The sequence below is a fragment of the Rhinatrema bivittatum genome, chromosome 6 (genome assembly GCF_901001135.1).
Source record: "Rhinatrema bivittatum chromosome 6, aRhiBiv1.1, whole genome shotgun sequence".
NCBI classification, from domain to species: Eukaryota; Metazoa; Chordata; class Amphibia; order Gymnophiona; family Rhinatrematidae; genus Rhinatrema; species Rhinatrema bivittatum.
Genome location: NC_042620.1, coordinates 247,570,205 through 247,597,466, shown reverse-complemented (window position 1 = coordinate 247,597,466; position 27,262 = coordinate 247,570,205). Strand labels below are relative to the sequence as shown.

The 27,262-nt window shown below is 46.9% G+C and overlaps 1 protein-coding gene across 2 annotated transcripts in view; it reads left to right on the top strand.

Moving 5' to 3' along the window:
* Positions 1–292: 292 nt before the first annotated feature.
* COL6A2 (collagen type VI alpha 2 chain) overlaps positions 293–27,262 on the top strand; it is a 132,479-nt gene continuing 105,509 nt past the window's right edge. The window contains exons 1-3 of one of the 2 annotated variants that reach the window (XM_029606734.1): positions 293–502; positions 4,530–4,659; positions 22,565–23,172. In XM_029606734.1, coding sequence (XP_029462594.1) covers positions 4,548–4,659; positions 22,565–23,172 — 720 coding nt within the window. In that variant the 5' untranslated portion in view covers positions 293–502; positions 4,530–4,547. Of the gene's footprint in view, positions 503–4,526; positions 4,660–22,564; positions 23,173–27,262 lie in introns of both variants that reach the window. The other variant, XM_029606735.1, reaches the window with a different exon arrangement.

Sequence of the window (27,262 nt, the reverse complement as noted above, 5' to 3'; positions counted from 1 at the left end):
CAAATAGTTTTTGAAAACATTAACTGAGTCTCAATTATATTTTTAAAAGAATAAAGCCTCATCTTTTTATGCTTACTTTAAGGGTGTTTCACTTTGCTGATCTTCCCTCCCTCTTATGCACTCATTTTTCCTGAGTCTGGAGGGGCTTTGGTCACTTCTTCCTATTATGTATGTATGTCCTGAGTTTAATGGATCCACAGTGCCACCTTGTGGAAAAGTGCAGCCTACGGCTTTAGTTATTAATGGGCTGGAGGAGGAGAATCGTAAAAAAAAAAAAAAGAAAAAGCAAATTCCAGACTCTCGCTCTCTCTTGCAGGGAAGAGAAGTCATTTACTGTTCTCTGCCATTCCCAAGAAACTTTTGCTCTTTCAAAAAAAACCCACCCATCTCTTTCCAGGGTGAAAGCACAAATACTTCTGAAGATGAAAAAACTGCATTAGCGTCCACAAGAGAGAAAGAAGTCTTCTAGGAGCAGAGCTCGGGTGCTTTTTGCTGTTTTCAGGTAGGCAAATTTTTCACTCTAATTTTTTTTCTGTGAAAATTATGGGATTCATTAAGATCAGAACAGAAATCCCACTGAGCGGAGAGATAAGAATAATCATTGTGTTGGTATTTGGCCCCTGATGCTCAGTTTTCAATTCTTCTTTTCATTAAGTACAAGATCTCTTACCCTTATGCAGCTTTCGGAAACAGAACCATTGAAGAGCTTGATTTGCATTTGCAAGAGTTTATATCTTTTTTTTTTTTTTTGAAGAGCCATGGAAAGTAATATACCAATAAGCCTAGATCTCCTTCTAAGAGTATAATGACATTCTTTACCAGTGAGGAGAGGGTCTCACAGTTTTGATAAAACTATTCTTCATTTGTACATCAAAAATGCAGATCATAGTTTCATTTTCTTCTGTTTTGTTTTGACATTCATATGTAGGCTAACAGATTGCTAAAGAGTCCCATATCCCAGCTCACTGTAAAGTTGTGCCATTTCCCGTGAATACCTTTTAATTGCTTATGGGTATTGGCTAGCCAGTGGCTTGCTGTTAACGAGCTGAAATTTTCAGAGGCTTGCCTGGGATTTAGACATTTTAAAAAAATGTGATTTACCATAAACTAAAAACAGTGCATTTGAGCAATTTTCCAAAATTTGAAATTACCATCTCTGTAATGGTCCAAAGGCATAGGCCTACCTTGTAATAAAGGCAAACACATTTGACCACATACCCTAGCTCTTTGAAGCAGCATTTTGTGCCAAGCAATAACACAGAGGATCTCTGAGGGAGTAGGGATTTAAAAAATGGAACAGTTGGTGTGGATGGCCTTCATGTTTCTATGTTTCTAACACAGCCTTATTAAGAACTCTGCACATAACCCCTTAGCATTATTGCACTATTTATACCTAGACCACACTACAGTACTTAGCATCTTTGGGCTATTTTATATTTGGTCTGTATTACACTATCTGTTAAGACACTTGGGCTATTTTATTTAACTATGTTATTTAATTACTTTAAGCCGCTATATCAAATATTAGTTTATATTTAATGCACCTCCTACACTATAGTCAATCACTATGTTGTACTGTGCAGCCATTCTATCTGTTGCACGCTTTGAATTCCCTGGCTGGAAAGATGTGTCATAAATAAATTATAATGATGACGATGATTTAGACATCCGGAGCTCATTATTCAAAAGCCATTTAGACGGATAGCTCAAAAGCTATCCGTCTAAATGGCAAATTTGGCATTTTCAGCCACTTAGCCGACTAAATTATAAATTATATCCATGGAAGAGGTTTGGGAGAAGAGGGAGGGCTAGCAGCAGTCCCCAAGGTATTTGTGATTTAGGGGAGAGTGTGGGGAGGGAGGGTACAAGGCCCAATAGGTCCATCTGTTAAATTTGCTGGAAGGGAGGGAGGAAATGGGGCCACAGGCTCCTTTAGTTCTTTTTTTTTTCCCTAAAGCATTATTTTCCTGAATATCTTTTGAAGATATCCAGATAAATCGCAAGTTATCCGACTACACAAGGCCGGATAACTTTAAAACCTAAATGGCTATATTCAAACATAGCCAGTAAGGTCTTAAAGGTAATTGGCTACATGCAGCCAGATAATTTTAGGTAAGTATATTGAGTAGGACGTTTATCCCGGTGAATATATAGGACAAGTTATCCGGCTAACTTTAGCCGGATAACTTGTCTACTAACAGACCTTCTAGCATCCACCTAGCCAAAATGATAAGATGGACAAGGAAATGCTAAGAGAAATGAAGGAATCTAACCAAATTGGTAGTGCAGTAACAATGGTAGATTTCAATTATTCCAGTATTGACTGGGTAAATGTAACATCAGGACATGCTAGAGAGGTAAAATGGAATAAATGACAGCTGGATGGAATAAATGACAGCTTTATGGAGCAAGTGGTTCAGGAATCAACAAGAGAAGGAGCTATTTTAGATCTAATTCTTAGTGGAGCACAGCATTTGATGAGAGAGGTAATGGTGGTGGGGCTGCTAGGTAATAGGGGTCATAACATGATCACGTTTGAATTAAAGACTGGAAGGGAGACAACCCTTTCAGGCATTAATTCAATTCTTCCACAATGTAAGATGATAGCTTTAGATCCCAGGCTGCTGTCTTTTAAAGGGGCCAAAGATCAGTGGATGTTTGTAGATATCATCTCTCCCAAACTACCCCAGCTGCCCCCTGAGGTGGTCAAAAATTCTAATTGTGCAAAAATAAGTAGATAAATAAATAAATTACTCCCTACCCCATTCCAATCCACCCCCTCCCCTTTGCTCCCTATGCTCCATGCTGGAGCCATTTCAAAAATGATGCTACCCAGCCTCAAGCACTCCTTTGCCCCTGTCAAAGGGGTGTCTAAGGCCAGCCGGCCCCATTTTGGAAATGATACCACATGGAGTACAGGGACTGCTCCATTATACTACCCTAGACTAACATGATAAGTCCACCAAAGAAGACCCCAGGAGGTCCTCAGGGAATAAAATCCTGATTTGGGAGACTAAGAGGAGGGGGGGGGGTTTGTAATGAGGGTGGGGCATATATACGCATAATACAAATAAGAAATCATGTCACAATGTCTGATGAATATGTCATCAATCATTTTTAGGAAAAAAAATGTGTCGTCCCCCCCCGAAATACCTAAATTTATCAAATAAAAGAAAGCATACGACATTACTAAGGATTTATGCACCATCTTGTGCTCTTCGTTTTGCCAATATTTCGCCATTGGAAGCCCGTCTTTTCGTTTAGTTCACCTGGCAGAGGTGCGGGATCAAGCTTTCTCCATTGTGGGGGCCTTCACTATGGAATACACTCCCTGAATCTGTTACGATTATGACATGCATCTCTACATTCAGAAAAGCTGTGAAGGCCTCCTTTTTTTTTAAACAAGCTTTTGATGAGGACACGTTCGCATAGTTTCTCTGGCAGAGAGCCATGACAGTGAGTTTTATCTAATATCTTTAGAGTTGTACTACTACAGCTGGGTTTTGTTTTTTTTGCTCATGAGGGAGGCTATTTCTGGGCTATTTGTTTGGAGCCTCTGTCATAAAGTTACTGAAGAGGAAGAAGGAGTGCTGAAACTGGAAAGGATGAAGAAGAAGAGAGACTGGAGTGTGAATGGAATAATGAGGAGGGATGAAGGGGCAAGAGCAAGAAGTAGGGGATGAAGGTTTTAAAGGGAGAGATGGAGGCACAGAGTCGGAGAGTAGAGGCAGTTGAGGGGAAGTTCCCTTTGTGGGTGGGGAATAGATTGTAAGCCACTAGCCACAGTAGTGAAGGAATGAGGCAAAAAAAAAAAAAAGAGAAAGGAGAGAAGAAGATTATATAGTTTGAAAAACAAATGGAGTAAAAAGTACACAAAATTTCAGAAAAAAATCCTCTGAATTGAAAATAGAAAAAAAAGTTCAGATGCACACATCAGGACAAAGAACATTTTATTTTAAAGGAACATTTTTAAAACGGAATACCTAAAACTTACTTATCTTCCCAGGAACAGACAGCAGTGGATTTCAACCACCACCACCCACTGGGTAGACATGGGAATTTAGGTTAAGATTATCATTGCAATAATATTGGGTGTATTTACTGAATCCAGAGAGCTATGTTACATCTCTGACCTAGATTGGAAATTCTTGTGTTCTTACTTAAACAGGTATAGTGTGTGTGTGACCTTGCAGTTATGCAGGCAGTGTGTTTGCGAATTTATGTACTGCCTCAACTTCCTGTGTATGAAATAGCATAATGTAACTCACTCACTCATTAATTAAGAAGTCGTCCATATCCCAAGGCAAGTGTGCCTAGTGTCCCCACTGCAGGGATAATCCATGACCTCATTCCCAGTAGTGGGTTACTAGCTGGGGTCACCCATCACCTGGGGACATCATTGTCTCCCACTGCCAGGGTTACATGTCTTTTGTGATTAATGTGCTCAGCACCTTGTAATATACTCATAACTCTAAATTTTGCACAGTTTATTAAAACCTCTTAACAGTTGTTTTTTTTTCTCTTAGCAGGAGGTACACATACTCAAAATGTTTCCCAAAATCTTCCTCTTTCTCGTCTTCTGCGGGCTACTTAACTATTTGCATGCCCAGGCTGATGATGAAGATTTATCCTTCAGTCCCAGGAGCACTTCATGCGCAGGTAAAAAGTTCATGAATATTCAGTGAGTAGCTAAGTCTACTGTTAAGTGCAAAAAAACACAAACCGATCAACAGAACCTTGAATATGGTACCAGGCGTGTAATCTAGCAAACACCAACCCAAATCCACCTCAAGTATTCCTATAACAAAAATTAATTCAAAGCATCATAATTCAAAGCATCATAATGCTCTTTGAAAAACCACAGGCATAACAGAAATCCATTAAAAAGAACACCAAATAGAATAGAAATCCATCACAAGAATCCCAGACATAATATTCAAAGGACCAAAAACACGGGACTGAGATATCATTTCAGAACTCTGCTTGGGTCTCAATATTGACATTTTTTTCTTTAATGTAAGGTCAATTTTCAAACCGCCTGCAGAAGTGCAAAGTCGGCAGGAACTTTTAACCTCTTGCTTTTGCACCAATTTTCAAAGGTTAAACTTTCCCTTCGAAAATTGCCTAAGTAAAAGTACCTGCACAACTGTGCACCCATTTTTTTTGTGCAGATACTCTTTTCCTGGTAACGATGAGGTCCATATTCAGACATTGTCCAGATAGCAAAGTTAGCCGGATAAACTTATATGGCTAACTTTGGAGATATATTCAATAGTGCAGTTGCACTACTGAATATAGCCAGCAATCTTTCTGGGTCATTGATGAAAGTGCGTTAGAGTCCGAACGCATGTTAAATGGGGTCTAATGCATGTTGAACGCGCGATAAATAGCGCAATTGCAAGCTAGCATACAAATTTTAAATTTAATATGCAATACGGGAGGAGTTAATGCAAATTAAGGTGTCCTACCGCATTCCGCGATAGCTTAACACACACTAACGTGGGATTTAACATCAGAAATAACTACACCTTTTTTCTGTGGTACCAGGGGGAAAAAATTGTTATTGTGTGTCTGCGGCCGTTATCACTGATCACGGCTATTATTGTGGCTTCTATTGTGTGCGATAAAAAGAGGTATTCTATCCGACACACCTACCAGGCCACCCTGAGCCAAACACCTATTCTTATCTGGTCTGTCTTCCTAAACCCATACTGTTTGTGGCAAGTTTATTTGTTGGGGGGGTACTGGGTGCTTCAGGAAGCTCATTGGAGATAACAAGAGGAGCAACAACAATCACAAGAACAGGCAAGGGAAGTTCCAATCCCTTCTAGGGCAGTAACCTGCACTGGAGCCTGAGCCACTGGCCCCACAGAGAGAGGTTTGGGGCCCACGGCAGTGCCTGGCATGCAGGCAGGCACAGAAAAGGAGACACAGGAATCGCATCTTTCCTCCACAAGCTTCGTTGCTGGGCATGCCAGAGGATTTTGTGGTTAGCAGGTATCGTCTCAGCACTTGGGCTATCCTGGAATTATATGAAGAAATTCGAGGGGATCTGGATCTGGTCAAGGAAAGGTCCCACGCTGTGCTGGGCCTCACAAAAGTATTGGCCACCCTGCATTTCATGCCAAGCGGCTCCTTCCAAACGACAGTAGGGGTCGTGGGGAGAATGTCCTAAATCACTTTTTCCCGCTGTCTGGACCAGGTCATAACAGCTGTATCTGACGCATGAATTGTACATAATATTTCCTCGGGACAGGCAGGACTTGATGGAATTGAAGAGAGGCTTTTATGCCATCGCTAAATTTCTCAATGTTCTGGGAGCTATCGACTGCACTCATGTAGCCGTCATCCCACCCCGTGACAGGGAGGAGATCTTCTGCAACAGAAAGCGCTTCCACTCCATCAATGTGCAAGTGGTCTGTGATGTTCGAATGCACACCCTTGACATGGTGGCCAGGTATGGGGGAGCCGCACACGATTCCTTTATACTTAGGCAATCGGGCCTGTATGAAAATTTAGAGGCGGCCTATATGGTGACAGTTGGCTTGTAGGTAAGAGAGATGCTTCTTTCTCTATTCCATCGCTGGCTCTGTGTTTACAACAAATGGCATGGACATGGGGGGGGTGGGGGGGGGGGGGCGCCGCGGGGGATGAAACAGCATCACTGACATGACAAGTGGCTTGTGAAAGTAGGTCTGCAAGCCATTGTGCAAGGGCCTGGCTTTCTCTCCCCATGCTCTAGAAGCCTGCTAATCTTGTAAGGCCAAGCAATGCACTTGCCATAAAACTTGGTGTGTGAGCAGGCACTACACACTTTCTACAGGTTCACTTTAAAAAATGGCCTTTTCCAGTCCTCCCATTTGGAGCAGTTGAAATCTGACAGGTGAATCACAACCTTTAAGAATCCACACTATTGGTACTCACAGATCAGGTGTGGCCTGTTAGCGATGGGTCAGCCAAGATGTCAGGACTCAGGAACAGTTTGTCTTGACTATCACACAGGTAAACCAGAAGCAGTAGCCTGTGCATTTTGGGGCCTAGCATATTCCCTGTGTCAGGGCAGACAAATTTGTATCTCTAGAGGACATACTGCAGAACAGCCAGGGACTTGCACATTCAGACCATGAGCTAGAGGTTTTTCTGCTAGGAAAAGTGTGGCAGCTCTGATGTATACCTTCTTTGATGACTGCTATGAATGAATACCCTTAGCTTAGTTGTGAGGAGTGTGGCAGCTCTGATGTATACCTTCTTTGATGACTGCTATGAATGAATACCCTTAGCTTAGTTGTGAGGGGCTTCCACACATTTAGTGGAATCCCCAGACCCAGTTTACTAGTTAGGACGATCTGACCTAGATTCAGCTAATGCTATACTGGTCATATAGTGTCTCAGAAAAAAGTGGCATGCAATTAGGGTAGTGAAATAGTCTTTTAAAGCTCAGGCTAAACTCGAGGTTTGGCAGCCAGATCTTGAAGTGACTGTGGTGTGATTGATGCCCCCATTCTGTCTTTGCCGCAGGAGATTTGGTATATGGTTGCAGGACATGGCTTCTCACCCCATTGCTCTTCCCAACATGCTGGTGGAGATGAGGTATAACGAGGCCTTATATTCTACTCACTGTGTCATAGAACGAACCTTCGGAGTTCTCAAAAGTAGATTTCACTGTTTGGACAAAACTGGTGGAGCTTTAATGAATGCCCCACCCAAAGTAGGAGATATAGTGCTGCTCTGCGTATTCCATAATCTCACTTTACGCCATGGGATACCAATGGAGATACTTCTGGATCTACCCCTGGATCCCCCATGTGCACCCGCACAAGCAAAGGATACCATGCTAAGTGGCAGCCAATTTCAGCAAAGCCTCATAGAACACTACTTTGCCTGTTAGGCCTCAACTACCCCTTCCCCTTCCATGGATGGGAGGCCAGTAGAGTGTTTGTAGCTGCTCTCCTTTCTATCATCTTTCTTTCACTCACTGCTCCTCTTCCTGGGTCAGTGTGTAAGAGAAAAGCCATATGCCTACTTAGGCTTCATCTTGACAATGGAGCAGTAGGCTGTCCTTGAAAAATTGTAGACAAAGTAAAGGTAACACCAAATACATGTGGCTGGCCTAATGTTATCTGACTGATAGTGAGTCTAAAAGAGGCATGGTCACAAGAGAGTTCATGTAGGACTGCCAACACAGTGTACATAGCTTGGCCTAGCTTGTGGAATTTTTCTTGGCAGGTCTCCCTCATAGGACCCTATCCTAGCCCTCACGTGTGGGTGAGATAATAGCATAACTCGGATGGGACTCCAGCTGGGCCTTGAACATGAAGAGTAACATCTCTAGAAATCCTATAAATCACAAGTAGCTCTGAAGATTAAAGGCACAGCCTAAAGCTACAGGTAGACAGTTTAAGGTATCAAGCACAGAGTTCATATTTTACAGCCTCATCCCATAGCTGACAAACATGTGCAAGTAAAGTTATGCACCTGTACTTGGGATGCTTTGTGTCACATGGGCCTGTAAAGACACTGCTGACAGCACTGTCTCAGCTGTTTCTGAGCCATTGCTGAAATCATAGTGCTTGCCTAGCAGGCCTTCACTTACAGCCTTTAGTAAAGCACCTATCCAACATTGTGGCATTCCCACAATGCTCACAGGGAATTCCATGCTAACATACCTCTTTGTGGTTGTATACATCCATACACAGATGCACCTTGTTATACCTACCTAGGCAAAATGTTAACTATCATGTCCGGATGGAGAGGGTCTTGGCCATTGGGATGTCATATTGGTTAGGTTAGCTTCTTGGGTAGGTAACACAAGGATGCTTGTCAGTGTGATGATGGTGTCATGCCTTCACGTGTATTTGCAAGTTACCTCAGAAATGTAAATGACACAGTATAGTTTCTAATGACTCTAAGAGCACCCACATGTCTCTTAAGAAAAGGTTCACGTTACTGAACCTAATGCAAAAGTGTGTTAGAAGCTATTTGCCTTGCCTGACCCGTCAGGTAGCCTTAGTCAGATATGGAGATGTCACAGTACTGCAAGGCCCTTGGCCGGTCTAGCTCAGGACTAGTCATTTGGTGCTGCTGTAGGTATGTATGTACCTAGAAAATGTGCAAAGTAGTTTTCTTGTTGCGATAGCTATATCAGTGACAGTCCTTATGCTATCCATGATCACCATTAAAGCACATAGTCTGAGGACTCCTGGGATGAACAGCTTGCAGAATGGTCCATTTCCAAGATCAGTCACCACCTTTCAGGGGTTTTTATAGTTGCAGACCTTTGCTGAATCACATGGCTGGCAGGACTCATGACCAAGCTGGGAGAGTTGCTGTCTTATAGGCTGTGTCTCATGTGGTGTTTGTCACTTTTACAATTAGTGGTGAGCAGGGCAAGTGTGCTTATGGGCTCTCGGTCATCAGCTCTGTGTATAGCATAAAGGCTAGAAAAGCTGTGGTCAACTGATGATCTCAGGGGCCTACAACCTGCTGAATGTATGGGGCAACTGCTCCCAGAGGAGTTATGTGGTTGGCATAATGGCTTATACATTTTCTGTGTTGGTCTCTTTCAAGACAAGCATTTCCTGCCTTCTGAGGGCTTGAGGGGCCCATGTCAGACAAAGTGCTTATCATATATGCTTCTCATAGATGTCTGTCATGCTGGCAGGTATACTGTTGTGGGAATGCTGGAGGCAGTCCCCTCTCTGGGATTTCGTGTACCCTTGGGCCACGACACTGCCGCAGAGGAGCTCCAGCAAGCGCCATGGCAGGTAAGGAGTGTCCAAGCACGGGCTGAAGATTCAGGAATGCTGAACCCTGGCCACTGCCAAATCTGATCGCATAGAAGAGACCCAGCAAAGCATTTTTGGTCTCTGGAGTACCCCTCCGGCCACTCGATAGCCCTTTCGTAGCTGCCGCACAGGAGCAGCAAACGCGACAGGACGGACAGTGGCTGAAGGGCGTAGACATCAGACGAAGGCATCAAATGAAGACGAAGACTCAGGATACGTGAGGACTTCACGGACACTTGGTTACATGAAGAGTCGAGATGAAGACGAAGACTTGAAGGGCTGAAACGAGACTCAGGGTAATCAACGATGAGACGAAGACTTGTAAAGCTGAGACGAGACTCAAGGTATTCAAGGTGAGACGAAGACTTGTAAGGATGAGACAAGACGAGACTCAAGGTATCCAATGAAGGGACGAAGTCTTGTAGGCTAAAGCATTACAGTGTCAGGTCTCAAATATGGTGTGACACATTTCTGCCTGTAGTGTACACCTTCCACCCCCCGAACCGTGGTGCTCTTCTACCTAGTCCTTGGAGTGGGCCTAATTGTCCTGTTATTTGTGGGTGTGTATGGTTCCAAGAGCTTCAGCTGCCAAAGAGGGTTAGCTGTTTTTTGTTTTCTTTGTGGGGGGGGGGGGGGGGGGGGAGTTGCTTGAGACCTGTTAGCACTCCTATTAGAGGTTCCCTTTTTTGAGTCCATGGCTTACTTACCCTCCTCTAATACTTGTTCACTATCAGCCTTAGCGAACATGTATTATATAGATCAATATACTAGGTCAGTACAGGGGAGGCAACCAGTCTGTGGAGGTCTGCTTGCTCCCAAGCAACAGCAGGCCTACTATCTGTCTGCTCATGGGCTGTGTGGTTTGTCTAACATACACAACTCCTTCACTCCTTCTCATTTGTCACACAGCTGCTGTCACAGTATTAGAGCAGCCTGCAAATAGAAGACATTTTGTTTAGCGTGGAACCTAAAAAGGGTTTTGATCAGATTGCTTTTTAGGTGGAATGAGGACCCAAGTAAAGGTTCCAATATTATGATTTGTGGGGATAATTAATGTCTTTCCCTAAACACGACACAGGCTTTATATGTACACTATGTACTCTCTGTCCCAGATACCTGCAGCTACACATCTATGCTCCCTAAAGATAAAACACACCTAGGGCTTTATGTCATTTTTAAATAGCCCTTTGACTGAAGACTTATGTCATGATAGCATTCAGTGCCATAACCACAAAGAAGGGCCATTGTTTGGTCAGAGGTGATATATCTTCACAATGTTACAGGTCAATGGTTTGTAAGAGGTGACTATGACATTCACATAGCTAAGCAACCAATTGGTCCCCATTAATGCGACTGCACCTCTAGCCAAACATTTCTACACCTATTCCATCAGACTGTGTATGGAGATGAATACTAGCTAGCTAGGGCGCATCTCACATACATGCCCATGTACCCAAAAGTTAGCTAAAAGTATGCTCTCTGGGAGAAGGCAGCTGGAGCCAATACTGAAGCTCCACAGTAAGGAGCTTCCTGTTTAGCGCTTGCTGTCTTCCTTTGAAGCAATCAATCAGCTTTTGGGTGTATGCCATATGATCTTGCCTGACAGAAATATGCCTACTTGGAAAGGCCACTGACACTCTAGCATTCAAGGTCATGTGGATCCCCAACCTTTGACCTAGTGAACCCTTAAGATAAAAAGCACACAATAAAAACAGATAAGCAGAAAGTGTTCTTTCAAATCTTTGACCACTTTGTTACACAACAAATGTCAACAGATTGAAAGCAAGTCAACATCTTTGATAATCACATTCTGCATAGACAAGATATGTAATTTCACATTACATTGTAACTGAAATGAACAGCACAGTGAGTGTAGACCTATGCATACATTGTTACAAATGTCAATATTACTTATACAGTATTAGCATCTTTTCCTCATGCACAATGATTACAGCAAAGAACATACAGGCCTATCCTGTAAAGTGCGGCCGCGTTTACCCTGCTCCTAAGCCGTTTTTAACTTCGTTTTCGGCCGCGTTAGCCCTTCCTGCGATCCCGAATCCCCTTTAACCTACTCCTACCGCGTCCTAAATTCCCTGGGCAACCCCTTCCGCCCGCGGCATGCATATTGCATGCAAACAAGCGAATTAGCGCGATATTGCATGCAAACGAGCGAATTAGCTATTCACCTAGCATCCCGTAACCCGCGCCCCGACTAACGCTACCTTTCCCTGCCGTTTTGTCGCGCGTTTAACCTGCAAACTTACCGCCTACCCTGACCCAGGCGGTAGAGACATGGGTAAGGGTAGGTGGAAAGCTTTCCCCCAGCCCCCGCTCACCTGCCCCCGCCGCGATCATGGGTGCCGGTCTCCGTGGCAGCCCCAGGCCTCTCCCCTGCTCCCGAAGCCAAAAAAAAAAAAAAAAAGCGAAAAAAACGTTGCAGCCCCCCTCCGATGTCCGGACTGGGGCTGCCACGGAGACTGCAACGGCAAAGCGACTTTTCAGTGTCCCCCCTCCTCTCGGAGCAGGGCGCGAAAAGCCGCCTTGCTCCGGGAGGAGGGGGGACACTAGCAACGGTGAAGCAACGGCGAAGACAGCGCAGAAGCAACGGCGAAACGACTTTTCAGTGTCCCCCCTCCTCTCGGAGCAGGGCAGAAAAGCCGCCTTGCTCCGAGAGGAGGGGGGACACTGACAACGGCGAAGACAGCGGCGAAGCGACTTTTCAGTGTCCCCCCTCCTCTCGGAGCAGGGCGCGAAAAGCCGCCTTGCTCCGAGAGGAGGGGGGACACTGACAGCGGCGAAGCAACTTACTTTTCTGAAGCCATCATCAGGAACACATGCGATCGTAGCTCCTCCCGATGAAGACAAAGATGGCCGCCTGCACGGGGAAAGCGTGCAATTGGCCGCTGAAGACGTGACGTCACGACATCACGTCACGACATCACGTCTTCAGCGGCCAATTGCACGCTTTCCCCGTGCAGGCGGCCATCTTTGTCTTCATCGGGAGGAGCTACGATCGCATGTGTTCCTGATGATGGCTTCAGAAAAGTAAGTTGCTTCGCCGCTGTCAGTGTCCCCCCTCCTCTCGGAGCAAGGCGGCTTTTCGCGCCCTGCTCCGAGAGGAGGGGGGACACTGAAAAGTCGCTTCGCCGCTGTCTTCGCCGTTGTCAGTGTCCCCCCTCCTCTCGGAGCAAGGCGGCTTTTCTGCCCTGCTCCGAGAGGAGGGGGGACACTGAAAAGTCGTTTCGCCGTTTCTCCGCCGCTGTCTTCTGGCTTCGCCGGTGTCCGGGCTGGGGGAAAGCTTCGTCGCTGTCAGTGTCCCCCCTCCTCCCAGAGCAAGGCGGCTTTTCGCGCCCTGCTCCGAGAGGAGGGGGGACACTGACAAGTCGTTTCGCCGTTGCTTCTGCGCTGTCGCCGCCGTTGCTTCCTGGTATCTGTCATTTCAAATGACATTTGAAATGACAGATACCAGCGTGGCGTGAAGCCTTAGGCCCGCGCACCCAGGATCCTGTATAGGCGCTCTATCCAGTATCCTGGTTGCGCGGGCCTAAGGCTTTTCGGACGCGGCTTACATTTACATATAATTATGCTTCAGGATCGAGCGGTAGGTGAGCTGCACTGTGCGGGCGGTAACCGCGGGTGCCGTAGGCACTAACGCAGCTCTTCCTACCGCTCGGTACTGGATCACCCTGATAGGAAGTGGAAGTAGCACCCCAATATTTACAGTACTGCTCTAATGTTAGAGCTGATAGCAGCATAACATTGTGATGTAAACCAAAAAGCCCCCAGAAGGTCCATGTTTCAAGAGTGCACTCAAAGGGGGGACAGCCTAAGGCCCCAGACAGTCCATATTGAAAAAGCATGCTCAAAAGGGGGACTGCCTAAAGGCTAAGGCAGCAAAGGTTACATAGCAGGCAGCAAGACCAGGACTGGAGAGTGCAGCATGGAGGCCGAGGATCAGGACTGGAGAGCACAGCATGGAAGCAGGAGCCCCAGGAGAAAACACTGCAGCATGGAGGCAGCAGCAGCATAAGATGAGATGAGACGAGATGAAATGAAACACCAGCATGGAGGCAGCAGCAGCATGACATGAGATGAGAAAACAGCATGGAGGCAGCAGCAGGATGAGATGAGATGAGACAGACACCAGCATCAGGAGTAGAAGATGAGACATTATGAGAAGAACCAGCAATTGGTTCATGACTGGAGACCACATCAAGGAGGCTGGAATTCAAGCAGAGTATCGAGGAGGGCTTTAGAACTAAGCAGCAGGACAACAGTGGCAGACAGTAGACTATCCCCTTCAGCAAGATGGCACAGGAACTCTGAAGTGAGTACAGGCCCAGCAGTGTTCTTCCATCTAGCCAGCACAGGAACGCTTTCCAGAGGCCCAGCCAGGCTTGTTCAACAAGTCTTGTTTATAGGCATTAAGGGTGTGCATTCGTTTGTAACGTATTGGTAATCTGCAAAGTATAGAGCCATATTCATTGTATTCGTGGGGAAGTGAAACGTATCGCGATTCTCCACAAATACAACGAATCTTCACCAAATTATTCGGCCATCTAAAGGAGCGAATTTAAACAAACCCCCCACCCTCCTGACCCCCCCAAGACTTACCAGAACTCCCTGGTGGTCCAGCAGGGGGTCCGGGAGCCATCTCCTGCACTCACGCCATCGGCTGCCGGTACTCAAAATGGCGCCGATAGACTTTGACCTTACTATGTCACAGGGGCTGACCACTTAATACCTTCTATAAATATGCAATCTGAGCAGCTCAAGAAAGACAGTGTTGGTCTCAGAATCAGAATTTTATTGATAAGACATTTCAGGCTTACCAGTTAGAATAAGATAGATAACACATGTTTCTATAGTCCTTAAGATGTCATAAGCTTATACTGAATAAAATTTTGCATCATTAGTGAACACAGGGCAAACATATCAGAAACTTTGACTTGCTTATGGTATATTAATAAATGTAGCTAACTGGCTACCCCCATAACTCTAGGAGATTACCTTCAGTTTCACCCTGGAGCAGTCTCTGTGGCTTAAGGTCTCAGAGGCACTTTCTGCCAAAGGTGGCATGCATTCTTGGCCCCTGTGCTTTCTGGGCTTGTTGCAGGCCTACGGCCAGCTCCACTCACCCCTGATGCCTGGGACCCGGACCTGGCCCTTTCTCCTTGGCAGCTGTAGGCAGTTGCCTACACGCTCACACTCCTGCTATGCTCCCAGGCTCCTCCGGCAGCTCCGCAGCCTCCTCCGGTCCCAGTAGGGTCTCCCCACATGCATCAGGGGAGATGCTGCCATCTCCTAGTTCCAGCCTGCCCGCCTTAGGCACATGCGCGCGCACCTTGCTGACTTTAAAGGGGCCACGGCGGGAAACCTTCCCATGACCCCAGATGATGACATCTCTCAGCCTTACTATATAAGACAGTCCCCGCCATTCAGTCTTCGCATTGGCAACAGGTTTCCACGCTTCCTATTGTGTGCTTAGTTGCTGCTCGTGTGTGTTCCAATTTCAGTACCTGTTCCTGTTCCAGCGTTCCTGTTCCAGTACCTGATCCTATTCCAGTCCTTGTGTTCCAATACCAGCTTCCTGTTCCCGCTACCCTCTGGATGGATTCTTTGGCTTTGACCCTTGATTGCACCTGACTACGCTCTGGATGGATTCCTTGGCTTTGACCCTTGCTCAGACCTGACCTTGTCTTCAGCCGCCTGCCCCGACTTCAGCTTGGACCTGATCTTGTCTTCAGCCACCTGCCCTGACTTCAGCTTGAACCCGACCTTGACTTCAGCCGCCTGCCCTGACTCCAGCTTGAACCTGATCTCATCTCCAGCTGATTGTCTTAGGACTTAGCCTTTCTTAGGCACCTGCCTACTCACAAGCTCGGACGTAACTTGTTCCTAATCGCTCACCTGCTTCTGTCTGTCTGTGCTTCTGGAACCTGGCCTTGTCTTCGACTTTGCTCCTTTGGACCCTGCGTCTCCGCTGCTTCCTGGCACCCTGCCTTGGACAGTCTTTCCGGGATCAACCATGCAGAGGCCCGCCTAAGACCAGTACCCAAGGGCTCAAGCTGTGGGGAACGAGGGCTGGTATTGGCGAAGCTCCAGTCGGCCTTTGCTTCCCATTCGGCCCCACCTCCTGAGAGTGGAAACCCGTGAGGTGGTAGAGCACCAACTCTACCTCAGGCCAAGGGTCCATCTCCACAACAGATTGCCAAGGCCATGGACCGGCGGAGCCCTCTGCTCTCCAGGCCATCCCGAGCCTGGCCTTGAAGATCTAGAAACAGCAGCAGTTCTTGGAGGCGTTGGCTACCTCCATTGAACATCTCTACACCTGTCTGGACTCTCATTCTGGTTCCGCGGCTTCCACGACCGCACCACTCAGTGCTCAGGCACCGGTTACCTCAGCCAGAGCTCTGCTTGCCCTGCCCGCTCCACCCTGCCTCAATGGGGACCCGAAGCTCTGCAGAGGCATCATCAATCAATGCTACATGCAGTTTGCCCTGCAACCCTCCGTCTTCCAAGACGACCTCACGAAGGTGACCTTTATCCTGTCACACCTAGAGGGCAAGGCTTTAGCATGGGCTTCTCTCTTATGGGAGTGTGTGGAATCTCTTCTCCAGGAACTATCACGCTTTGTGACTACCTTTCGTCAAACCTTTGATGATCCAGGGAGGCAGGCTATGGGTAGTTTGAATCTTCTGCATTTGCGGCAAGGTCACCGAACACTCAATGAATATAATATAGAAATCCGGACCCTCGCAACAGAGTTGGGCTGGCAGGAGGACTGCTTCTGAGCCATTTATCTAGATGGCCTGTCGCCCCAACTCAGAGATGAGCATGCAGCCCACGAACTACCCTCCTCTCTCGAGGATCTCATCAATCTTGCGGGTCGCTTAGACATCACCTCCAGGAGTGCCACTGGGAAGTCTGGATACCCCGGCCCCCAGCTAACCTTGACCTGGAACTCTTGTTCTTTCCCCACCTTGGCTCTGGTCGATTCAGGAGCCGGTGGGAACTTCCTCGTGAAGGACTTGGCCCAACTCCTGGGCATTCCTATCTGTCCCATCGAGAAAACAGTAGTCATCGCTTACATCCACGGTGACCCTTTACCTGGAAGGATTTCTCAAGTTACCGTTCCTGTCCTTCTCATTGGCACTCTGCATGAGGAAGAGGTAGAATTCTTCATCCTGGATAAGTCCATCCATCCATCCAGTGGTGTTAGGGTTACCATGGCTACAACGCCACTCAACCCACTTTGATTGGGAGAACCTACAACTCACCGAATGGAATTCTGCTTGTCATCGCACTTGCCTCAGGAGAGTGGAACTGCCTTCTGTGATCCCGCTGGCGGTTACTGTTTTAGGCCTCCCTGCGCAATACGCTGACTTTGGGGATATGTTCTTGAAGCAGCAGGCTGACATCCTCCCACCACATCGTGAGTTTGACTTCCCCATTGACTTGTTATCGGATACCACATCCCCTTGCTGTAGCACCTGCAGGAGAATCTGTTATAATGTGCTATGCTGATGGGTGGAGCAAGCAGATGGGAGTAGCAATCTGTTATGAATCACTCCTCCAGAGGGGAGGAGTTGGAAATCTGTTGAATACGTCTCCTGTGAAGGAGGAGTTAGCAAACTGTTATGCTCCGAGGGCGGAGTAAGCAATCAGTAATGGACCTGCTAGGGAGTAGAAGGTCCATTACTGACCTGCTCAGCTCCTGTAGAGGAAGTAGATAACAATCTGTTACCAGTGGAGTGCTTGGAGAGGGCACTCAGCTGTAGTAGAATGTAGAATGGTGGATCCTTGGGCCGATGGCAGATGACAGCGCCCCCAGGAGGATATCCTGAGAGGGACCACCGGCTAGGCTTGGGTATGGAGACAGATACAGATAATTTTTTATTAGACAGGTTAGTAGAACCACCAGAGGTAGCAGTAGTGAGCTGATATGCCCGGCAGGGCTGAAGTCCCTCAGGTACTGGAACCACGATCCCAGGGATGCTGAGCTGTAGAGAAACTATAGATAGTGAGTAGACAGGTATGCTGTATACATAGCCAGTACTTAGATGATAACTGACATAAGGTCTTGAGGAAGCTCAGTAGCTGGAAAGGGTTAGACCCTCGAGGAGTGAGTACCTGGTTCCAGGGAAAGCTCTGAGAGAGCGATGGAAACTCACAATTGTCTGTATCTGCGATAGCTTCTAGGCAGTAGAGAATCTTCAGTGTGTTCAGGAACATAGGCCCTCGAGGAGCGAGTACCGGTTCCTATATGCAGTCTGAAATAGTAACTCACAAATGTCTGTACCTGTGATAGCTTCTAGACAGTAGAGAATTTTCAAAGTGTTTAGGAACATGGGCCCTCGAGGAGCGAGTACCGGTTCCTATCTGTAATCTGAAATAGTAACTCACAATGTCTGTATCTGCGATCGCTTCCAGGCAATAGAGAATCTTCAGAGTGTTTAGGAACATGGGCCCTCGAGGAGCGAATACTGGTTCCTGTCTGCAATCTGAAATAAAGAAAAGAGAGCGGGGCCCCCAAGGAGCGGTTACCCCTGGTAAGTCCGAGGAGGCAGAGTAGCGTAGAGAGAAGCGGGTCCAGATGAATCCCCGCAATCAATCCTTGCTAACTCAAATCGTTAGCAAATACTGAGTCCTTTTATATTGGAAGCGGAGGACTTCATCTCGGGGGACACCCCTGAGGTTCGCACCCTTGCTGGTATATCAATGGTAGTGCACGCGTGCGTGCGCCCTACGTCATCAGGAACATGGTGGATTCTGCAGCGTTGTGCTGGTCTGGGGACGCCGGAAGGAGACAGCATGGAGACGCTGCGGCAGCAAACGTCCATCAGACCCGGAGGGAGTCACCACAGAGGTAGAGAAGGCAGAGTGAGGTCGTCGAGCAGCGACGGACGCAACAGAATCACCTTTTTGACAAGCTAGATAAGTGCTTATTTGAGAAGCAGAGCTTACCCTTCCTAGGATATATCGTTTCCCGACATGGCTTCTCCATGGACCCCGGTAAGCTACGAAGCATCCAAGACTGTCCCCGACTTATGGGCTTCTCAGCACTCCAGCGGTTCCTTGGTTTTACCAACTACTACCGCCACTTCATAGCCAATTACTCTCTGGTTGCTGTATCCCTCATGGCCCTTACACATAAGGGAAATGATACGAAGAACTGGACCCCAGAAGTGATTGCGGCCTTCCAAGCACTGAAAGATGCCTTCTTTCTAGGACCTTGCTTACGACACCCGGACCCGAACTGCTCCTTCATCGTTGAAGTTGATGCTTCAGCTATTGGAGCCGGGGCGGTGTTGAGTCAGCATTCCCCAAAAGGGGTTCTGCATCCTTGTTCTTTCTATTCCCATAAGTTCTTCCCCATGGAGCGAAACTATAGCATCGGGGATCGAGAACTACTTGCGATCAAGCTTGCTCTCGAGGAATGACACCCCTTGCTGGAGGGCGCCCAATATCGGTTCACGATTTTCACAGACCTCAAGAACCTGGAACATCTCCGGCAGGCCCAGCATTTAAATGCTCACCAGGCCCACTGGGCATTATTCTTTACCCAATTTGACTTTGACCTCTGATATCGCCCAGCCGAAAAGAATTTCCGAGCTGACACCTTGTCCCATTCGTTTGAACCTGAGGATTCCCAAGATGAGCTTCGGCATATCATAGACTCAGCCTGCATCTCCTTGTCTGCCACCATGACCGTGCCTGCAGGAAAAACAGGGATGCCCTGCAGGCTTCGTGTAAAAGTGCTGCAATGGGCACACGATTCTAGAGTAGCTGGCCATCCTGGATGCGCCTGGACTTTGTCCCTCCTACAGCGCTACTACTGTTGGCCCACCATGTCCTCTGACACTCATGCTTACATAAATTCCTGTCCTACGTGTGTTCAACAGAAACCTCCTGTGAGGCGACCTTGGGGCCTGGTGCAGCCTCTGCCTGCCCCTGAAGAACCCTGGACTCACCTGTCCAATGATTTTGTGGTGAACCTTCCATTGTCGATGGGGAACACTGTCATCTGGGTAGTCATGGATGGCTCATTTGGTTCCGCTTCCCATCTTGCCTTCAGTGCCTGAACTTGCACGTCTGTTCTTTCTCCACGTTTTCCATTTTCATGGATTGCCTGAAGACATCACCTCTGACAGGGGGCCTCAGTTTGTCACTCGCTACTGGTGCTCACTATGCAAAAAATTCAGAATCTCCATCAGCCTAACTACTGCTAACCATCCCCAGGCCAATGGCCAAGCTGAGCGGATGGACCGCTCCCTCAAGTGCTTTCTCCATGCTTACTCCAATGACCAGCAAGACAACTGGGCCCAACTGTTTCCATGGGCTGAATTTTCTCATAATTCTCACATCTCTGCAGCCACGGGAGTCTCCCCTTTTTCTCTGGTGTACGGCAGACAACCACGGCTTCCTTTGCCGATCCCCTTTTCGGTGCCTTCTCCAGCAGCCCAGGCAACTGCGGATGCCCTTCAGGCCTTATGGACATGCACTAACCAATGATTGCACCAAGCGGCCGCAGGTGCCAAGAAATCCTCAGACACCCTTCGCAGACCTGCTCCTGAATTTTAACCTGGTGACAAAATATGGCTGAGCACTCGCCATATTCATTTAAACTCCCTTCGCAGCAGTTCGTTCCCAGGTATATTGGGCCTTTCCCGGTTGCTCGACACATTGGCCCAGTGATCTATCAGCTCCGTTTGCCACCTACGCTGGGAGCACACAACTCTTTCCACAACTTGCTACTCAAGGCCCTAGTACTTTCTTGGCCATCCCATAAGGCTCCAGTACCCTCACAAATTGTCTCAGAGACTGACACGAGCTACCGAGTACGAGAAGTCCTGGACATCTGGAGTACTTCCTCTCTTGGGAGGGGTACAGTCCTGAAGAAAATTCCTGGGAATCAGCCTGTAACATCATGGATAAAGGGCTCCTTCAGCAGTTCCACCAAGCCCATCCGGGAAAACCCAGACCTCCAAGAGGGGGGTGTAAAGGAAGGGGTATTGCTGCATTTCTGGGCTGCAGCAGGCCCGCAGCCGGCTCCAGTCACCCCTGTCGCCCGCGTCCCGGACCTGGCCCTTCCTCCTTGGCAGTGGTAGGCAGTCGACTACATGCTTGCGCTCCTGCTGCACTCCCAGGCTCCTCCGGCAGCTCCGCGGCCTCCTCCGGTCCCGGTCGTGTCTCCCCATGTGTGTCGAGGGGAGACGCCACCATCTCCTAGTTCCAGCCTTAGGGGGTCCCCCATGGGTAGCGCCAACTCCACCTCGGGCCAAGGGTCCACCTCCGCAAAAGAGCTCAGGAGGCTTAACTGAGCCATGGAGAAGAAAAGACAGATTCAACAAGAGCAGACAGGTAACAGGCAAGACTTTCTTATATGCAGCCTTCCAGGACATGGAAAGTCTTCTGATTCATCGCAGGGAGGACCAGGGGTGATGTCTCAGGGGTCGTCATCTTCTAATATGCATGGACTTCTTCAGCTGGCTGCCTTCCTGAACTTTCTCCCTTTCTGCTTTTAATAGGCAGAAGATACATATGTAAGAGCTCATGCATAGTCAAACAGGAGCATGAAAAAGGGGTCTCTCCTTCATTTCAGACTGCTCGCTCCCCTTTCACATCAGAGGAGGGGTCACTGCTCTTGCCACGTGATAAACTCCTGACAAGGATGCGTGATGCTGGTCCTTTGGACTAGAGAGATGACCTGGTTGCAGCAGTTCACTTGCCTGATAAGCTCGTTCTGATTGACTGTTCTCATTTCCAGGCCAATTTGGGATCTATCCCTGACATATACACCTAGGCTGCTTCTTAAGTCAATGTTTGCAGATAGAAGCTGTATTCCTTAGTTAAATAGACAGATCAGATAACTTAGTCACAGATTATTATTCTGGTCAAAGTTCCTCATCTTTGTATTTCTGCTGAAATCATGTCAGTGTCCATTATGTGAAGTAAGTGTCCATCTTGTGGAGTCAGGATTCATATTTGGCTGAATACAGTAGTAATACTTCTGGTATCTCCTTTCAGTACCAGGTCTCGCCTGTTTTGTGTTATGGACCCAGTCTAGTGGAATGCCCTTCAGGTTGAACTGCAAGCTGAAACCTCATTAATGCAATTTCAGAAATTATTAAAGGCTTATATTTTCACTAGTGCATTTGAGGGTGTCCCATTTTGATTCTTTGCAGCCAATTGTCTAAGTTTTACTATGTTTGTTTCTGTCATATTTTTGTTTATTTTGTATTGTTTTATATTTAAAATGTTATTTATTGAGTGTTAAGACATGAATATACTATTTGTGTAATTTTTTTATGTATGTGATTTGTTCACTCCATATAAATGTTGATATTGCAGTCTATAAATCGTTTATAAATAAAATAAAAATCAATAAATCTTTATATGACTAGAAAATGCATTCTCTTCTATAACTTACTTGTGTGCTGTTTCCTCTGTAATTGTGACATTCTGTCTACTACAATTCAAAGAAAAATGGTGCGAAGTTTGATTTTTTTCATGTATTTGTAGTGAGTTTTACATTTCAAAATAGCTTCTAACTCAGTGCTGCAGTAAATAAAAAGTGCCTTGTGATATTTCACAAAAATACCTGAATAATATATTGAGTAAACTGAAATATGGGTGTTCATCAGCAAAAACTGATTCCCTTTAATGAAAAAAAATTGATAACTTATCAGTGAAATTCAGTAAAAGCTGAAAATTCAAAACGCTATGTGTGAATGATTATTGCTGACACTTGGATTACGTTTGTCTCCTCACAGATAAAACAGATTGTCCTATTAACGTGTATTTTGTGATTGACACATCGGAGAGCATCATTCTACAGATTCCGCCTATCAAGAGCCTGCTTGACCACATGAAGCTCTTCATTCCACGCTTCCTCAGTAAGCTGGAGAATGAGGCCTACCAGAACCAGGTGTCCATCTCCTGGAAGTATGGGGGGCTTCACTACTCCGATGAGGTGAAGATCTACAGCCCACTGACTACTGACAAGAATACGTACATTGCAAATCTTCAGAAGGTGGATTATATTGGCAGAGGCACTTTCACTGACTGCGCCATTTCCAGTATGACGGATCAGATCCTGAGCCAGAGTGCTGGCACCAAGGCTATCAACTTTGCTGTGGTCATCACAGATGGTTATGTAACTGGTAGCCCTTGTGGGGGAATGAAATTCCAAGCAGAGAGAGCCCGCGATGCAGGCATTAAACTGTTTGCAGTGGCTGCCAGTAGCCATCTGAATGAACAAGGTCTTAAAGAGATAGCTAACTTACCCCATGAATTATACCGAAATGGCTACAGCATTTCCACCAGTACTGATGTGACAGAGATCAATGAAGCCACCATTGATAAAATTATTATGACCATGGTAAGTAGTTAACAGGATACAAGTCACAGTAAGGTTAGTAAATGGATCTATTTTTCAGGGCAGGATTTCCCAGTCTTGGTTTTATCCCATTGCATGAATGAACTTGTAGTTCTCTGATTTTATTATGAAGCTGGTTTTGGGAGGGATCTGACTAGAGGTGGGGCCAGGTCAGAGTGGTAGGGATAAGGTCTGTTTGCATAGTTCTCCCACTCCTGCAGTATACTTTCTTTGTTCATGTCTGGGTTCCTAGATGTAGTCTCTGTCCCCCTGATGGAAGAGAAAAAGAAAGGGAGAAAAAGAGAGAGAGTGTACATATATATGTGCAGATGTGTGTGTGAGAGAGAGTGTTTGTGAGGAGGTGAAGAGGTTAGCTGACTCTTCCATGGATTCTTGAAGCACTGGGGTTGCTGCCCTGCTATCTATCAACTGAGACAGCCACTTGTCTGATGACATTCACAGATGCTATTGTTTACGGAACAATGAAGAGAGAGGGAAGATTCACTTGCTTAGGCATACACTCTTTATCTTCTTACTAGCTTTTCTAGATTTGGTAAGGTGATAATCACTTTGTTGCTAGATAGTGGGCCAAATGACTACAAGACTGTTTAACAGTATCCTAAGTATGAAGTGTGGCTAGGTCTCTCTCTGGTCCTGCTGTCAGGTGTTACAGGTATGGGGGAAGGGGGGCAGATTCCCTCCAAGGGACAGGGACAGGACTCCGCTTCTTAGATGAAAACAAAATCTTTATTCCTCAGGCTCTTCTTAGGTGAAAGATGCCTGTTCCCTATATAATGGAAAACTGAATCTCTGGTACCAAGGGCATTCTGCTCCAGGTGGAAAAACAAGAATCTTTGACTCCAAACAGGGAAAATGAACAAGAGACAGGAAGGGTGGAAAAACTTCCTTGCTTCCAAATAACAAAATGGTTGGTGGCAGAAAAAATAAATGAAGCTTGAAACTATTGCATCAGTTCATAGGCAGGTCCAAACCCTGAAGGAGTGGCACATTGTCTGAATCTTCCTTTCTTTTGATTTAACCATACACAGGGAAGCCCCAATCCCCTGTGCACTGTTCACACAAGAGTCTCATAAGTGGAAGTCCCAAAAATGGATTAAAAGGAGTAAAACAGCTACAAGAAGGTCAGGTTGAACAGCTTGACCAACCAAAAGGGAAAATATACAATCCAGAAAGCAGAGCTTTCCAAACTGTGTGTCACGTAGAGATGTGAATCGGAACCGGAATCTGATCGGTTCCTGTTCCGATCCAAATCTTAAAATTTTTATCGCCCAGCCCAATTTGAGTTTTGATTATCGGCTGCGCCGGATCCGATAATCAAAAAACCCTCCCCCACCCTCCCGAACCCCCAAAAAAGGTTTTAAAATTACCTGATGGTCCAGCTAGTGCCGGCGCCATTTTCAGTTCTGGCAGCCGCTAGCCTTTGCCCTCACTATGTCACAGGGGCCGGCCATCGGCCCCTGTGACATAGTGAGGGCAAAGGTAGCATGGGCGCCATTTTGAATACTGGAAATACGGCCCGAGTGCAGGAGGTTGCTCCTGGACCCCCGCTGGACTTTTGGCAAGTCTTGTGGGGGGTCAGAAGGCCCCCCAAAGCTGGCCAAAAGTCCTTGGGGGGCCAGCGCCGGCCATCCAGTGCTCCTACCATGTGACAGGGGCCGGCCAATGGCACAGATACCCTGTCACATGGTAAGGGCAAAGGGCCATCGGCGCCATTTTTATTAGTGGCAGCCGATGGCCCGAGAGCGGGAGATCGCTCCCCGCGCCCCCGCTGGACCACCAGGTAATTTTAAAAGGTTTTTGGGGGGGGGTCGGGAGGGTGGGGGAGGCTAAGGGGGTCATTTTAAAGGGTCGGGTGGGGGTTTTTTTTATCGGGCCATCGGCGTCATTTATATTAGTGGCAGCCAAAATGGCGCCGATGGCCCGAGAGCGTGAGATCGCGCCGGGACCCCCCCACTGGACCACCAGGTAATTTAAAACATTTTGGGGGGGTTCGGGAGGGTGGGGGATTTGTTTTAAAGGGTCGGGTGGGTTTAGGGGTTGTTTTGGTGTGCCGGTTTTCCCGCCCTCCCCCCCCCCGATTTACGATTTTTCTCGATAAATCGGGGGGATTTCTATTGTATCGCGACTCTAACGATTTTTGACGATTTAAAAAAATATCTGACGATTTTTTTAAATCGTCAAAAAACGATTCACATCCCTAGTGTCGCGACATGTTAATGTGTCACAGCCTGCAGTGGGCAGGTGTGTCACGCGAACGTAGCACATTAAAGCCCGGTCCACATAGCCGCCCCCCTCCAGCGTCACGCGCATGTGATGGCATGTGACACCACGCCGTCAACTCCGACGCGAGTTTGGGCTTTTTTTTCTAGCTCGCAGGCAACCCAGGTCCCAATGTAGTTCCGAGGATAAGGTTTTAAACTTGATAACATAATCAGTTAAAGGTTTGGTACCTTGTTGTAAGTGCAGGAGAGCAGACCCAGCAACAATATTGCGGGCGGGATCGTTGAATACAGAACGAAAGAGTGAGATGAATCCCGACAAGTGCTTGAGTATAGGGTCATTGTGTTCCCAGACAGGTGAGGCCCAGGCCAGGGCTTTCCCATCTAAAAGAGACAGGATATACGAAGTTTTGGAGACTACATCTGGAAAGTAGGTAGGTTGAAGCGAAAAGTGCGGAGGTGCTGGCAAGGGCACGGAAAGACGTACAGGCGTCATCTGTGGAATGGAAATGGCCTTGTCAGGAGTTACTGTGGAATTCAGTTGAGAGTTCAGCTGATTAAAGGCGTTAGCCAGTATCTCTAGTATCCTTTGTTGTTTGGCAAGACGTTGGGCCAGTCCAGGGATGGCCTGAAGGGATGAGAACTGAGCCGGGTTCATGGAGTTAGCAATCTGTTATGGTTTTGAAGGAAATTGTGAACCCCGGGCCGAGGTGAAAGACGTCTCCACCCACAGGGAGGAGCCCCATGAGCCTCACCATCGGTAGGCATGGTCTCAGTAATGTAGGATACAGCTGTGAGAGAGCCTTTATTAGGGAGAAAAGAATAATGCATAACCCGAGGAGCGGGGAATGCAATAAACACAGTTCTTGAGCAGAATCAACTCAGGTTGATGCTGTAGATGTACAGGTCTGGTAGTGGCCCGCAGCGCAGGGTACACCAGGAGAATCCTGTGGTAGATGTGGTGTATCTGTGCCTCTCTCTCCGTCTGAGTGCAGTGTGTGTGTGTATGTTTGGGCATGTGTATGGATATGCATGTCTGTGTCTCTCTGTGTGTGGGTTCTTTATCTGGGTATGGGGTATCTGTATCTCTCTGTGTCTTTATATCAGTGTATACTTGCTCCTCTTAGCAATTTGAAAAGAAACAAATTGGGGGCTTTGACTGACTGGTTAGCAGCAAACTCCCTGGTGGCTTGGCAACTGGTTCATGAGCTGAACGGTTGGTATACAAATGTGACACCGGTTCAAACATCCAGGATACCCTTAGTTTGCATGTATGTATGTATGTGGGTGCATATTATTTAAGATATAAGCCAACTTGAGGGGCCCCAATCAATTGCAGTGATGGAAGGGGGGCATTTCTGAAAAGTTTGCTTACTCCTGCATTATGACACCTGCAGCACTGATTTCAATGGTAAAATCAGGGATTACAAATAGCACACTGATTTGGGATGTAAGTTCAAAACCATGACAGGTCCAAAAGTCTCCCTCCTGGAAATGGGTAACTTGGCAACTCTGCAGCTGCAGACTTTCTGTCTGTATTTCATTGTTCTTCCTATATTAATAACTCCCATCAGGCAAATGCAGGAGGTGACAGTTACATGAGACAAAGATATTTACTGTCTACTCCTGGAACTTGTGAGTATAGATACGAAATGGGAGGGGGGGGGGGGGCACTAGACCGATTATTATTCCCTCTTAGTCCCCTCCTTTGATGGCTTTGCATCAACCTCCATTGTTTTGGAGGAGGGGCAAGAGGAAGAGGAGAAGCAGTTGCAAGTTGTAGTGGCGTTGGTAGAACAAGTATTCCCAATGATATGAACTATTTGGGGGAGAAGGTAACAAGCTGCAGTGGC